We start from the raw sequence: 15,660 nt of genomic DNA, 5'->3' as shown, positions 1-15,660 counted from the left end.
TTTCGATTTTATATATTTGAGAAATATTTAAGAAACCATCAAGCTTTAGAAATGTCATCTAAAGTGGAGAGCCTGGATTTGAATCCTACCCAGGAAGGGTTAGAGTCCTTTGAAACTAGGACATCTTCAGTTTGCCAGACAAGATGATCTTTCTGAATCCAATGCTTCTTTAACGAAGCAAGAAATCAAACTTATTTGAATTTTCGCTTTATTCAAGGGAAATAAATCATTTGTTGAATTATACAAAAGTTGTTGGTTTTCACTCTTTCATATTACCTTGTTTAAGACCATACAGTTGTAATACTGTCTTGTCCAATCTTTGGAACAGCAGATTGGTATGAAATGATTGTATTGTTGTAGATCTTATCACCATGTCTTTTCAAGCTGGTCTATTTATGTTATTAGCGACTAGTCTGCCTTTTGTTCTTTTCAACGATCTGAAGAATATATCAATGTAAGTTTTCGAATTTCTAGTAATACAGTCCCAAAGGATAACTGATCGTCAATTTTATATTATTATTACCTGCCTGTTTGGAATTATTACATTAAACCTTACAAATATTTTACATTACTTTCAATTTTATAATGTAAAAGTGAGTTAATGATTTTTTCAAAGTCAAGATGTGTCCTAAAATCAGCAAACTTGAATGGAAGCAATAAAGAACAATAATATGACTTGTAAGTGAGATATTTGCATTAACGGATTCAACATAACCTAAACGGCCTTCGTTTACAAGTGATTATTATTGTTCCTGTTCCAGTTCCATTCCAGTTATAATTCGAGTGGTTAGTTCCATCAATGAATACGGTGCATGTTAGAGTGAAACAAAATATAACAGTTATACGTCCCTTCTGGGTTATTCGATTTAATTCATTTTCCTTTCACTTCATTATCCTTTAGGAAATGGAACCAAAGTTTCCGAAATCTTGCTTCTTGTAGAAAGTATTTTCGTAAGATAAATAAAGACACACAAACATGTAGTGATCAATATATTTTTTATTAATAGTGCATAGATTTGAGATTGACAAAAGCGCGATCTTTATCTGTTCTTTACTTTTTAAACAATTAGTACGATTCGATAATATATTCCATCCTAGCACATTTTTCACAGTATAAGCCACAGTTTTCGGTCACCCATTGGGAATACGAAGGATCTGAGCACACACCCTTGCAAAGGGCATTGCAATTTGGTATTTTGTCCGTGCAAAGTCCTAGAAAAAGAAATAGCATAATTCGGTCATATACATGTATAAATGTTCAAAGCCATTCCTCTAACTGGTTGCTCCGTGGAAATTACTCTAATGATTTACACGAAACACTTAAGACACTGTGGTTTTAAAGAACTGTTTGTTTCTCTCCTAATTAGATTAGGTTTTAGGATTGCATTCGCTGCAGATGTCAAACTTGTATTAAAGGAACATCGAGAAGACTTTGCTTAATTTCTGGGTAAATTTGAACCTTTCCTCAACTTTTAAAAACGTGAACCTTGTTGAAAAGTTAAACCATTACATTGCTTTGTATTTAAAAGAAATGAAACAATTAACTCATTAACATATGTTTCCACCGTTTTAACATGTTTATTTCGCATTTATGCTATGTTTGCAAAGACACTAAAGATATTAGTTCCATTTGATATTAAAAACATCTAAAACCAAGGTCTCCAATCCAGGGATTTCATTTGCCAGAAACAGACTTCTAATCAAGTAGGTTGTTAAATCTCCAACTTTGTTTACTGGATCAATTATTATATCACAGAACATACGCTATTCTTTTTGTACAATTAAAAAACAAGACAAGACTGCTCATGAATTTATCGTTCTCAGGTAAATCTTTTGTGTGACTGACTGCATTATATATGGTGACACTCTAACATAATATTGTTAACATATGATGCAACCGGTTACGACAATCCAATTAAACACCGAATTTCTGGAAGTAGCGAATAGATGATTTCGTGATATCCTTCACCTTTCAGTCACAAAGTCATTTTATTTTCGTGAAAATATCGTTCCAGAATCAATTACAATTGTATATAATATCTAGAGCCTGGTGCATCTAATTCATACTGTATTGAGAAACTACCGCAATAAAATTGTTACTACTGCCTTCATTACCTGACCAACATTTAGTTCATGGGGACAATTGGTTCCACGACCACTGAATGTTTGTGTCAAAGGTCGCCGTTTATGACAAAGTCTTTATTAGCATCGAATGCCTATGTTCTGAAAGATGTATGGGGGTTTAAATTTTCCGGAAGAAGTACTAAAAGAGGCAGAAAACTTAATCAAAAGTAAGGGTAGAATACGTGTGTGTGTGTGTGTGCATACATGACAAAACACAGGACGGCATATTAAACTAGGCTTTCGCGATCTACAGATCACTTTTCTTAAATCGTAATCAGATAACGAAACGTGTTCTGCAGCGGTATTAGTGACGAATGTTTTGGTTTGCCAATCTAATCTATGTAGGTTCATTCTCCTGATTTGTTTCTCGATCTCCCTCACATACTGGATTCATCAGACTTGCGTGTTAGCAAATATAACACATTACCTGTGTTTTGCCGATCACTTCGCATCCAGATCGAATTGTCTTAATCACGTGTTGGCATGTTTTGCATTTTTATCCCCACATAGTTATGATGATCTATTTGTAGCTTTTATCTGTCAGGGATTAAAATTTTGCTCTGACAAGTATGTTTATCATAGCTTATCATCTGCTTGAAAAATGTATCCGTAAACCTCGAAACCTCTAGATTTGTCTACCTTGCTGTACCGTGCTTTGTTATGATTGTTTCCTACATAACTTCTCTTTGACAATGCTTTTGGAAAGATTCTTATTTGCTGCATAATTTGCAACAGAAACACAAAATCATGCGAATGCAAGTTTCACACGAGAATCTGTGTGAAAAGTTATAATGTTTGTTATTGAAATCATTTCATTTAGGTTTTAAGGTAAACGTTTCTTGATATGAAAAGAAATATGAAATGAAGCAAAAGGGGACTTGTCATATTTTAACAGTCTTAAAGGTACATTAAAAATCATATCCGGTACAAGGCTGCATTGCTTTTGTTTATGCAATTGTAATAAATACATGTCAGTTAAAAAGAAATTAAAACACTTAAAACGAGAATTCTAAACTTAAATAAAACTTTCTTAAAATGTACCACTGGCGCTACCAGTCATGGTTCCTGTACTACCAGTCATAGTTACTGCTCCTGTCACAGTTCCGGCTCTGATTCCCAGTCTGTCTTTATAAGCTTTAAACAAAGTGAAAACAAAATCAGCTTTATATTGTACACAGCATTTAAATAAAAACCGCATCATAATGTTTTAATATAAAACTTCAATTTGTGTCTGTACTTTAACACAGATCGTATATTCCTCATGAATAACTCGCATTCATGTGTATTTGTGAAGTCGCACCTATTATATATTTATATTGTGTGTTAGTTTTGCCCATGGTTGCAGTTTGTAATGATCATTTGTAAACAACACATCACAGAGGCAATTTTTACCATAATTTAATTTTATATTTTAAGATAATAGTCATTTGCATGCAACATATTTACTTGGATTTGAGTTCAGGATATCAGTTTTTCCCTTGTAAAAAAACTATGGTCTACCTGATCTTTGTCAGGTTGATTCACTAAAATTAAATAAACAGACTTGACACCTTGTTTACCGTTGGAGTAATTTTCCATTCAAATGATGGAGTTGTTTTGTTTTTATTTCTCAGTAAAGATTATTGCGATATGGATCGATTGAAGATGTATATAAGGTTTACATCAAAATCGTTTTTTCCTATTTCAAAATTTGTCTAGTGGAATCACTTCTAGTCGTGTTCCCTTCTCGTTTAAGAAGATTTATTTATTTAAATTCTTTTCATTGGAATTACAAAGTGCTTATAGACTTTTAGAATAAAACACTAAATACTGAGATTATTATGAAATCATTCAAAATATTATAGATTATATCAATGTGATACACCAAGACTGTTGACACATCAGCACATTCTGTTGTAATTCATTCAGAACACTTTATACTATTATTGTACATATGACAGAACATTTAGGACTATTTGGAATGTCTGTCACAATACTGTATATTCATTTTAAATGTTCACTGTGCATTCTATGAAAATAACTATTTGTTGAACTTCGCAAGAGCAATTTTAATTACTCTGCCATCAGCGCATTTTTTCTGAAAGCAAATGAACTCCTACATTTCATGATTGGCAAATACACATGCAAGAAAAAACTAAAAGCTAAATAAGTTGGACACGTCCAAAAGTATATTTTAAAACAATGTATAAGTTTCAACTCTTTGGATCTGTCTTGAGTCAACTCTGATTATCTTGGTCACACAATAACCACGTTTCAGGACATCTTTTTGTTTAGATTCGTCCAAACAATCAACTGCAAAACTAGTTAAATAAATCAAGCTCATGTCGGCTTTAAAGAGACGATCTCTGTCGATACAAAACATAATGCTGGAAAATAAAACTGTTACTTGAGTTTGGCCTACGTGAATTAGCAAAGGAACAGACAGTGGATTTATGTTACTTTCTTTGAAGAAACATTGTTATGACCAATAATATACTAATATTTACAGAGATCTTAAATTTTGTTCTGAGTTGAAACTACATGAGCGAAGCTACTTTCCAGTGAGATTTTGGAATATCTGCAATTCTTTCATTTGGTTTCAATGCGCGTCGATAAAGACAATGCATTGTCTATCTAATGCAAACTGTAGATTGACTATTTATTCGGAGGTCACTGGTAAACGACTCTAATAACATGCCGTCAGATCTTGACACGTGTGAGAAAAAATCAGAGTCGGAAGACCTTATTTTAACTGCACATGTGTATCTCGAAACAAAATTACCGCAACGATTGTGTTGATAGTGTATGCTAATGGTTCATTCGGTATGGCCGTAAATCATGTGATTCCCTTGCAAAAATGGATAAAGACATTGGCTGTGTACTTGATTTTGCTAGACATTGACAATGGTGACAAGTGCTATAAATATGGACGTGACATTATTTGTCAAAAAGATAGGTTAAGTCTATGCCTTTTTGTTCTATGATTTTAACATTTCTTCGATTACGTTAACAATATCTTACCTTTACAATATGCACAACAGTTATTTTCGACCCATTGCTCAAACGTTGGTTCGAAGCAAATACTTGGTCCGTACATTTCGCAGTTTGGAAGCATATCGATGCAATTATGTATCGTCAAGAATCTTGTTTTTTCTTCATCCATCGATGACGTGGAAAGAAATCAGAAGACTGGTTCTCATAATACATTTTTTATGTAATACAAACGTATTTGTAAATATGAATGATCAAGACTCAGCTCATATATGCCTAAAAATACGCTTTTCAGAGATACATGGGAGAAAGGATTTCTTTGGCAAATATTTCGCAATCTATACCAACAATCGTTTTCTTTAAATTTACTATGTATCACTGTTCGTTGTTTCAATGCTATTGCAAATGTCTTTAGAAATATATCACATTGAAATGTAAGCTTTGTAGTTTTGTTTAATAAACACTTTTTGTTGTTGCTATTCAAAACTTATGTATTCTTCCTTTAAATATCTCACTTAACTGGTTTGAATGAGTCAATTCTGCGTTGTTTTCCACTATTTTTCACCTTATTTTAGCATTTAAAATTATCGATTTTACTGGATAAATGATCAAGCTTACTTGAATTAATATCGATTGTCTGTAAAAACGGTTGACTTGATTCTGGTCCTAAAATGGATAGAATATGGATTAATATGCAATAGCGTCACGCAAGGATGGTTAGACAGATACAACAATTGACAGAATAATAAATGTGTGTGTGTGATTTGGATTTTTAACGTAGCTTTAACAATTTTTCAGTCATATCGCTACGATGTCTGCAGTGTGGCAGTTTATAGCGATGTCTAGCACTGGAGCATCATGCCGCAGACATGTAGCACGATGTCCCACCCAGTTACATTATCTTGACACCAGACCGACCAGTCCTAACACTAACCTCTTAATGCTGGGCGCCAAGCGAGACTGCTGTTAGTAACATTTTTGTAAGTCTTTGGTATGACTCGGTCGGGGATTGAACCCACGTCCTCCCGCATCCGAGGCGGAGGCTCTAGCCACTAGGCCACGAAGTGGTCAGAAAAATAAATAGGTCTGAATATGAATGACCAAGACTCAGTTCATATATGCCTAAAAGTACGCTTTTCAAAGATACATGGAAGAAAGGATTTCTTTGGTAAAATGCAACCAATTTTATATTATACAATATTTTAAAGGAACCAAATTATGCATAAAGGTCATATAAATATTTGCGAGATCTCAAAATGAATAATTTAAACTGTCTCAAGCAGACACATTAAAATACGGAAGTAATCTGGTTAAAATGTATCAGTCTTGACATTTACGAAGTGTTTCTGTAAGTTATGTTTCGTTGATGTTTAGGAGTCATCTTACAAAATTTATGAAGAATAATGTAGAAATCGCACGGAGTTTACTACGAAAACTATATCCGTGTCTGTCCATTGTTTTCTGACCATCAGTGAACCAAGTTTCATCAGAGTTTCACAAGCTGAACACCATTTGTTTAATAATGTTATTAATCGGAATTAGCCCGGATTAAAACTAGTTTGCGGGTGGATTTATAATAAATAACAGTGATTGACTGACAGTTCATATTAGACCCATAGGTCATTTATATAACCGATTCATCTGCCTTGACAGATAAACTTTTCAACGCCGACTATCACTTCCGGGGACTTGATCAATCAAGAATGGTGCTCATGGATAAAAGAATCTTTGAAATTTACGACGTTGTGAGCATTAATATATAACGCTTATATAAGACAATTCTGCAAAAGGTATGATGATATACTATCTGGTTGAATAATAGCAGTGATAACATTAAAGAATTAAATTAAACCCTTCCCCTGTGATTAACACAAATTGGTTATCTATTATAAAAAATTCGCCCAATGAACAAAAGTTTACAATTTATGTGATGTGTTCATGCACTTGTAGAAGAGGGTTGCAAGTTATTGTCAGAAAGAAAGTGAATGAGAACCGATGGTTTGTATTATTAACCTGTTTGATGAGATTGTAAAATGAAATGTACATGCACCAGCCTACTCTTTCCGACATCGATAGTGTCAAGAGGAAGATAGAGAGTGAAAGGACAGAATACCCTAGGTCAGTCGTGCAAATATTACATTGTCAAGGTATATGGGTACATAATTAAAACAAAGACAGACGTTGTGTTTGATGCTGGCCACTTTCGTGACTTTGTATTGAACATAAATGATATTAGTGAACCAAATATTTTCTATGTATTTACAGCATAACATAACTATGTGGACAAAGTCTATAGCGTAAACGTGCTAAGAAATTGAACAATGAGACATAGCATATAATACAGACATTTTTTGAGGCTGCAACCGCCGTAAACATGATTGTTATATACTGAGCAGACTCAACCTAAACTATTTATTTACAGCAATGTAACTTTGAACAAAATTTATCAAGTAAATGTGCTAACAAATGAAAAACTGAGACGAGTGGTATTATAATACAACGATACTGTAGAAGCCGTATAACCTTGTAAGAGATTAGTGCGGATGCAACAGCCTAAAAACCGAACAACTGGAGAAAGTAAAAATATAACAACAAATAAACAAAACAACAAAAACAAAAAACAACAATAAACAATCATATCATTAACAACAAGACAGCATATAACAATTATATACAGGGAGGTATGATGGGGTGGAGGTGGGAAAAATTTCTATAGAAAAAGGAAACACTGCCGCACCCCAGAAGGAAATTGGCTCAAGTGACGCCGCAGTCCCTATCAGAGAGAATCCCTCCGCGCACTGCCGGAGCGAAAGCATTGCGATTGGCTGGGCAGAACATATGATTGAAAGCTTTAAATATATTGGCCCTTGACAGCGCGTTACATGACAAATCTGGCGGGAAATTGAACACCCAATCACACATCCCAGAAATGTCCTTACGCGAGCGTAAATCGTTTTATAAAACGGACATGCAGTTGGAAGAATATTTAATCAAGTTCCTAAAGTGTATTAACCTATCCTGACATTTAGTATGTCAAACAATACATCACCTTTGAAACTCGTCAAATTTAATAAAAAATTTATACGCAGAAAGACGATACCTCAAATATCAAAATAAATATTTGGGTCATGAATTTCATCACCTCTTTGAATATGCATTTTTAGGGAGGTTATACTAAATTTGGTTACGAAATGTTATAACATACGACCGAATACTTTGAAATATAAGCAGTTAATGACAAATAAGAAAATATCAGTGCAAAATGTAAGGGTATTTGTTAGCAAAATCATGGACGAATTAGAAACTGAATATAAAACTTGGGAGCTACACATGTTGATTTTACATTCGAAATGTTTGCTGATCTTTTTAATATCAAGTGAAGTTTATAAAAAGCGTTTATATTTAAATCATATATCACTTTTCTTTAGATACTCTTTGGACTTGTAATATTTAGACATTCCATGTTCTCTTTTTCGAAGCGTTTTTTTTTTCTTTTTGCTTTTCTCTCTTATTCATATTATCGCATGATAGCTTCTTATATAATAAAACTTTCATAGTACTTTACTTACATGCTTGCATGGATGGCCTGAGTATGATTGTTTTAAAAGGTTATGTTTTGTTCTTTTCTGTTGTTCTACAATGTTTGTGTCATCTTTGATCCGGTTAGTCCTCAGCGACAATTTCACAAAAGAAATATGATAAAACACCAGTAAAAGTCTAACGAATTCCAGATAAACTTGTAGCGCTTTCTCTGTTTTCAGTCTTATCGGCAACTTTCGATCATGTTCATTTTACTGTTTCAGTATCCGAGAAAAGTATACTTGGTGTTTTCAGTATCAAATGTTCTCCACTGGTATCTTCTTTCATCTTTGCAAGAAGGCTAATTATCATAACAAAGGGTGCTGACCGACAATTTTAAATTGATATCAGTATCTTAGGAAACTTCAGCGTACAAGATGTTTTTACATTTTTCATTGTATGTTTTGCAGCGTGTGAAAGAAAATAAATCGCAAACCAGCCATGCATATTGACATCTTACGGAGCAGTGTTATCTACTGACAAACGGAACGAAAACAGTAAATGTTCGATCCTCAACGCGCATGACTTGTTTTAATTTGTGTGTTTCAGGCTTTTCAACTGTTTACTATAACAAACTGTGGGTATTTTAATAGTCCCCAAAAGTTAAGATGATATGTGGAGCACGCACACTGGGTGGACAAAAGAGTTTCAATTCAATGGTAGTAACCTAGTTTCCGAAAGTAACTATAGATGAACTAACCAAGTTCCAAGATCCAAGTGCCTGCTACAAGCAGTTAGTCAGACTTGTGTATCCACAATTCTATGGAAGAACTGAACATTCTCAATAAGATTTAATTTGTATTACTACCCAGAACTATACACAAATCTCATAAACTGTCATTTTAAATTAACTTGAAGAATATTGGAAGCATTTGAGTGTTTGTAGCATATATTTGGTAAGTTGATTATCAATTTGTAACCTTTGTTGAGGTGAGTGTATATATATATATATATATATATATATATATATATATATATATATATATATATATATATATATATATGTGTGTGTGTGTGTGTGTGTGTGTGTGTGTGTGTGTGTGTGTGTGTTTATTAACTGAGTATTGGAAAATATTGGACCAAACGTCACGTGGAGCAAAATGCTAACAATTCCGACGGCATTCTAAGACACATCTACTAGGATCATATTGTCAATAGCCTTTTCATTAAATCCTTAGAAATGGGCATATTAATCGTTTAGCTATGTCAGAGATACCCTGAATGTTATGTTCTCTGACTTCCTACAAAAACAACCTTCCTCGCATTCCCCCTCCCCCACCCTCTCTCTCTCTCTCTCTCTCTCTGACACACATTCAATGATCCATTTTTCTACATATTAGAAATGAAAACCTAATGAAATTGTTTGCACCGGTTAGGAAACATAAGCATTTATCTTATCTTAAAATATACAAGTTTAAAAAGATTGACATTTTGACCAATGGCTATTCATCTCGTGTAAACAGAAAGCATTTACATTTCCAAGTGCTGAACGGATGAAGTGAGGTGGGTACTTAAACAAATACCACTGTTGTGACCATTTAATACAACATTCTATGTGAACATTAGCTCATGCATGTCATATATTGTGATGTGTCTTTATTGACAAGCGAACAAAAAGCACATTTTAAAATTGAAAACAGACGCTTCTTTTCTGTATATTTCACATTGCTGTGAAATATTCAGACCCGTACTGCGAACTATACTCTATCGAAAAACTATATTTCGTAACAAGCATCAACAATACCGTCGACAAAATGTTCACAATCTATTTCATATTTTCTTATGTATCATTATTGTCTATGGTTCACTGGATAGGAAAAATATTCCGCCCTTGCCACTGGAATGGAGGAGATGTTTAATCTTTCTTGTAAAATCAGAATCATACTTTTTCTTTTGAATTTTTTTCAAACTGTTCATAGAATACTAATATTGCTTTGATCTGTGTTTGTAGATTTACTTTATGTAGAATATTACCTTCATCAATGTTTTGGCAGCCTTTACATATTCAAAAGGTGCTGATGTTAAGGTTTCATCTGATACGGTTTAATACTTCAAAGTAGGCTACAACAAGAATAACAAAACCATTACTGATGTTTTTGTCGTTTCTGTTCCTGTCATAATTTGTTGTGAAATCGTCGTCATTTTTTGAAAGCCTTATTATTATTATTATTTGTGCAGATCACCACCTACCAATTAACAACACTCCTAAACTGATCACGACATTTATCACCTTCAACCATACCTTGGTCGTTCAGTTGTTAGCGTTCTGGATTTCCAAGAATTTTTATTTGAAGGGCACTTTGTTTTTCCAGAGACGAATCACTTGAATTAAATAATTTCAATAAATAAATTCCAGCCCAACAGTACCTCTGAACACAACAAGCACAACATTAATACAATTCATTCTGCTAAAATCTTAAAGCGCGAAATAAACAAAATAAAAAACAAAATTTATATTTTAAACAAAGATATAACAAGAGAGTCCAGATAGGGTTCAAGAGTACATTATTCTAGAAGGATCTTAGTTATAATTAGACAGTCCATCACCAAAACCACAATGTACATACGACAATCATCACGTAGAATAGCTATAAAAATACAATGTCCTTGACTCAACTTAAGATAGTGATCCTAACTCAAAGAGAAACAAAGTTGTTTAAAAGAATAGTCACTGTTTTAAGAAAAGGTCAGCTACTAGCTACAATGTCACGTTATCCACAGCATAAAATGAAATATAAAAAAATAACAAATAAACAATGCAAATTAAAAATACATAACAAGACATTGATAAGGACCTTTAAGGTGCTCAAATTAGAACAAATCATACAATGGTCATAGGTCATAGATATGGACATTGTTTGCTTGGTAGTGCCAAGTGTGGATGACAAAGGAAAGCTAAATAAGTTCCAGATCAAAATGCTGAAATATCACAAGATATTAGAACAAATAACGCTTAAGAACTAGTACAATAACCTCTAGCTGGGCTGGTTGATACAAACAGACGCGAACAGACACGTACTGGAAATGACCAAAAGAAACCCGATAAATATCTCACCGGAAATTCAATATACACGTTGTAGTACTTTGACTGTTAAGAGTCAGAAACAAGCCACAGTGGGATTGGCTGTGCAAATATGCTTCATTCACACGATGGTTTATCAAAGATTATGAGATTTTCAACAAGTGTCAGTTGGTACAACAGCGTAAAATTTTAAGATAATTATTTCGAAATGTCAGGTGATTTGTAAGGTCTTTTTTCGCCAAATGTATTTCTATAATTCTTTGATGAGGATGAAACAGAGGTGCTACAGTTCAAGAAACGTTTGCTGTCATGACATATAAATATAATTAATTTTATTTATGATTTACATGATTTATTTCATATCATTTCCTTTCATTGATTACCTAGATTTTGAATCACTAAATCGATTAAATGAATAATAGACAGTGTTCAATATACTGTAGGCATCCATCGATTATACACCTGCAATTCAGTTTTATGTACCTACTGGAAGACATTGATAAAAATGCATTCCTATTGTAAATATGCGGTTCAACTTACGAAGATGAGAAATTCTCTTTCTTCAGCTATTTTCTTTGACATGCAAGTAGAAAATATTAGTTTGGAGAGGAAGATTTCAATTTTCTTTAGCACAATAATTTAAAACATCGTGAATCTTTACGAACGTCGTCCATTTGGTACCCGAAGCTGAACTATATGCGTTTTGGTACGGCCTTGTGGTAAATATTTCGTCTTAGGATAGTGCCACTTCTGCACGTTCAAATATTGTCTTAATAATTTTTATACTACTTTTTTTCCTGATTAATAATTCGGCATTATCTTTATTGTTACAACAGCAATCGTTTATGAAACCTGATGAGAAGACACGTTTTCTTGTAATTAGGATTGCAAAAGTCATTTAAATATGTTAGTTTCACGTATCGATTTTGTATTCCACAAATATGCAAGGTTTACAAGCAAGTATATATCTATCGAAGATAAAATACTCGATTGCAATTTTAAATTTACGACTTCAGAAATGATCGTGTTTCTTATAAATAGCATTGTCCAACCTTGTTTAGGGAAAAGAAACTTAATCGTTGATAAGCCAATCTCGGAATAGCATCTAACGAAAGTCTTTATATGGTAATCACCACACCTAAAATATTCATAGGGCTTATTGCAAATTTATGAATTCCGAGATTTTGTGCCACAAAACGTCCACTTGCAAAATATGTGGTGATGTAGGAGGATTTAAATGACAAATTCAACAGAGAAACGTAGTTCTATTTACTCTTTGAGCCATATTATATTTTTATTTTTCGTTTAAAAAAAGAGAAAGAAAAAGAAAGCAAGGGCAAAGACAGAGAGCAGCATTTATGATCAGTTACTCACATCCTGTTACATTGGTATCGACCGGTATATGCATCTTGACATACACAGTGAAGTTCACAGGACTTCTGCCATGTTTCTCCTTGTTGGTAAGTCCTTCCATCATACACGCAACCTTAATAATAATAATAATAATAATAATAATAATGATAATGATAATAATAATCAATATGTGACGATATAAGATATAGTATTATCCTGTTTGTTTTAATTTTATTCCGATTGAAAATGACATCATACAATATTCATATATCGTAGATATCCTCATTTTCTTCCGAAAGAAGCGTGCTGGACTCGAATTAAAACTGGTATAGAATACAGAAAGCAGGACAATAACTTCTTTTGGAACAACATTCCGCTCAGACGTTATGGTCTGCATCCGAAACTAGCTTAAATACATAATTTGCATTGCAATGTGCCTCCCAGAAGAGTCACTCCTGGCGCAGTGTACAAGTCCTGCTCATTTCAGTCAAAATCGATCTATAAAGTGCTATTTTAGCAGCGCAGTCAACATGGATACCGATAGATACAGATTTGCTGGTTGTTTTTTTATGCATGTGCACTGTTGCCAGGCTCGTGCTTTGAGACATCTGCTTGTTGAAACACACCATACTTAACAGATATGCGGCAAGTATCGCTTGGAGTTGTACATGTATTATGTACCTAGGCAGCAACTACTATGTTTCATCGAAAACGTCATAATTTTAAAAAGACTTATCCAGTGATAGCTGACTCAGCATTTTCTTTGAAACTATTTAGTACCTAATTTCTTCACAATTACTGATATCTGAGGATGTATAAAGAAAATTCTGCTGAAAATTGAAAAAAATAACTGCATTAATAATATTAAATGTTCATACTTCATGTGGCACAAATAATTCATTACAATTCAGTAAAATTCATTATGTGTGAACAATACTATGCCACTCTCTGGAAAGAATGTTTATAACGGGATCCTAATCGTGCAAAGTAAAAGTAAAGCATGGAAGGTCTAACGATTTTGTTGGGTCCAATTGTATTTTATATTGATGATTTTGTTTAACTGGTGTACGAGTCTCTAGTAAGGGATCAGAAAAATCAATTACTTTAATAATTTGTGAGTCAACAACAGAGGTTAAAAGGATGAAAAGTGGTTGTAAAATACTCTTAATCTCATTAAGTGCAGATTATAAAGGATATGTTACCTTGGGATTTCCTTTTAATGTTTACAGAGGACACCACTGTCATTAGCAACACCAAACAAAGTTCTTCATTTTTCCTATGATGCACAACCGACTCCGCTAGAAAGGTGTATGACAGTAATTTCGGACTGCAAAGGAAATATACTGAAGGATTGGTCAATAATACTGTGGGTGAGAGATGATAACGAAACGGTCAAGTGATCTTCACCGCCAAGGAATCTTCTATATAATATTAACCACGCTTCTGATCACGTAGTAGTGATTGAATGTGCGATTTAGATTTCGGTAGCTGTGATAGATCAACTCTTCCTGTACTCCATGACCGCTTTTTCCTCGAACATCAAACGCTAGTGCATCACTATAAGGGAATGAAATACTACAATCCAAACGCTAGAGGAAAATATTTGCATAGCAATATCTTAGACACCATAAAAGGCACCTATTCCGTTCTGTGTATGCGGTGTACATTGCTGTTACCGTTTAAATTTCTGAAGGGGACACTCATTGTGCACAATTTGGATTTGTTGTACAAATGATAAGCCATAAGCTCTGTGTTGAGCGTAAAACGAATTTATTGCAGATATGCCTGACAGGACCTCTGTCAGGCTTACTGCAGAGATAACTCTGTCAGGCTTATTGCAGAGATAACTCAAGGAGGCTTATTGCAGAGATACATCTGTTTGACTTATATTATTGATTGTGACTATGCTATAATACTACCGAATGTTAAAGATTCTTTTTCTGTGCTGCCAAATACAACTGCCGGAATAGGACTATTAATCGACATAGTGATAATCTGAAAATTGATTCTCTGCGTGGCTATTTTTAATTGTATGTGTAGTTATATTTTTCTGTGCGAATATATTGTCTGTGGCATGGGTTGTATTTCAGTATTATATTAAACTATGTCACATACATTAAAAATCACGTGGGTTTTAAAATGTTGATATAAAGTAATTTGATATACCAATACTGTTGGTATACAAATTGTGATTAACCGATGGCACATTAAACCGGATATATAAATACTGTTCAACAGTAGGCTATCGCTTCTGTTCTCTCTATATCAGTAATGAATTTCCACTTATTAATCATTAGCGACATAAATATATTAAATACTAATAACCCCCTCTTTCTACTCGAATAGGATATGCTACACAATTTCATTGAAAACCCTTCTCTCTCATATATGTAAGGGACAAAATATGTGCACATCAGTGGAGTGAGAGAGAAAAGAATTTGGGCCTGATAAAACCTTTGAAACGGAACTTACAAAAAGTAACCAAAACCTCTCCAGTGGCCTTGTGGTTAGAGCGTCCGCCTCGGAAGTGGGAGGTCGTGGGTTCGATCCCCGGTCAAGTCATACCAAAGACTTACAAAAATGGTACTAACAGCGGCCTCGCTTGGCGCTCA

The 15,660-nt window shown here is 33.8% G+C and overlaps 1 protein-coding gene across 3 annotated transcripts; it reads right to left on the bottom strand.

The window, feature by feature from the left end:
• Nucleotides 1-1,024: 1,024 nt before the first annotated feature.
• Nucleotides 1,025-14,380, bottom strand: LOC149780569 (CCN family member 3-like). 3 transcript variants are annotated; one of them, XM_089937684.1, is made up of 5 exons: nt 14,251-14,380; nt 13,070-13,181; nt 5,125-5,760; nt 3,166-3,258; nt 1,025-1,212 (listed from the first exon to the last, which is right to left on the bottom strand). In XM_089937684.1, the coding sequence occupies exons 3-5, from the start codon at nt 5,264-5,266 to the stop codon at nt 1,067-1,069; spliced, it is 381 nt and encodes a 126-aa protein (XP_089793810.1). In that variant the 5' UTR covers nt 5,267-5,760; nt 13,070-13,181; nt 14,251-14,380; the 3' UTR covers nt 1,025-1,066. The 3 variants fall into 3 exon arrangements, with proteins under 3 accessions (XP_089793810.1, XP_089793811.1, XP_089793812.1); XM_089937685.1 differs by lacking the exon at nt 5,125-5,760; XM_089937686.1 differs by lacking the exons at nt 1,025-1,212; nt 3,166-3,258; nt 5,125-5,760 and adding an exon at nt 10,607-10,734 and having other exon boundaries at nt 14,251-14,374.
• Nucleotides 14,381-15,660: the final 1,280 nt, after the last annotated feature.

This window comes from Sinohyriopsis cumingii, chromosome 16 (genome assembly GCF_028554795.1).
Source record: "Sinohyriopsis cumingii isolate HCF-2022 chromosome 16, ASM2855479v2, whole genome shotgun sequence".
NCBI lineage: Eukaryota > Metazoa > Mollusca > Bivalvia > Unionida > Unionidae > Sinohyriopsis > Sinohyriopsis cumingii.
The sequence above is the reverse complement of the archived record's forward strand: the minus strand, read 5'-3'. Positions and strand labels throughout refer to the sequence as shown.

Bases quoted from the DNA above. Each gene is read 5' to 3' on its own strand.
- LOC149780569 (XM_089937684.1), bottom strand. From the start codon at position 5,266: ATGGATGAAGAAAAAACAAGATTCTTGACGATACATAATTGCATCGAT. The intron at 3,259-5,124 runs GTAAGATATTGT...CTTTGTTTAAAG, and splicing joins CTGTTGTGCATATTGTAAAG to CTTATAAAGACAGACTGGGA. The intron at 1,213-3,165 runs GTACATTTTAAG...TTCTTTTTCTAG, and splicing joins CATGACTGGTAGCGCCAGTG to GACTTTGCACGGACAAAATA.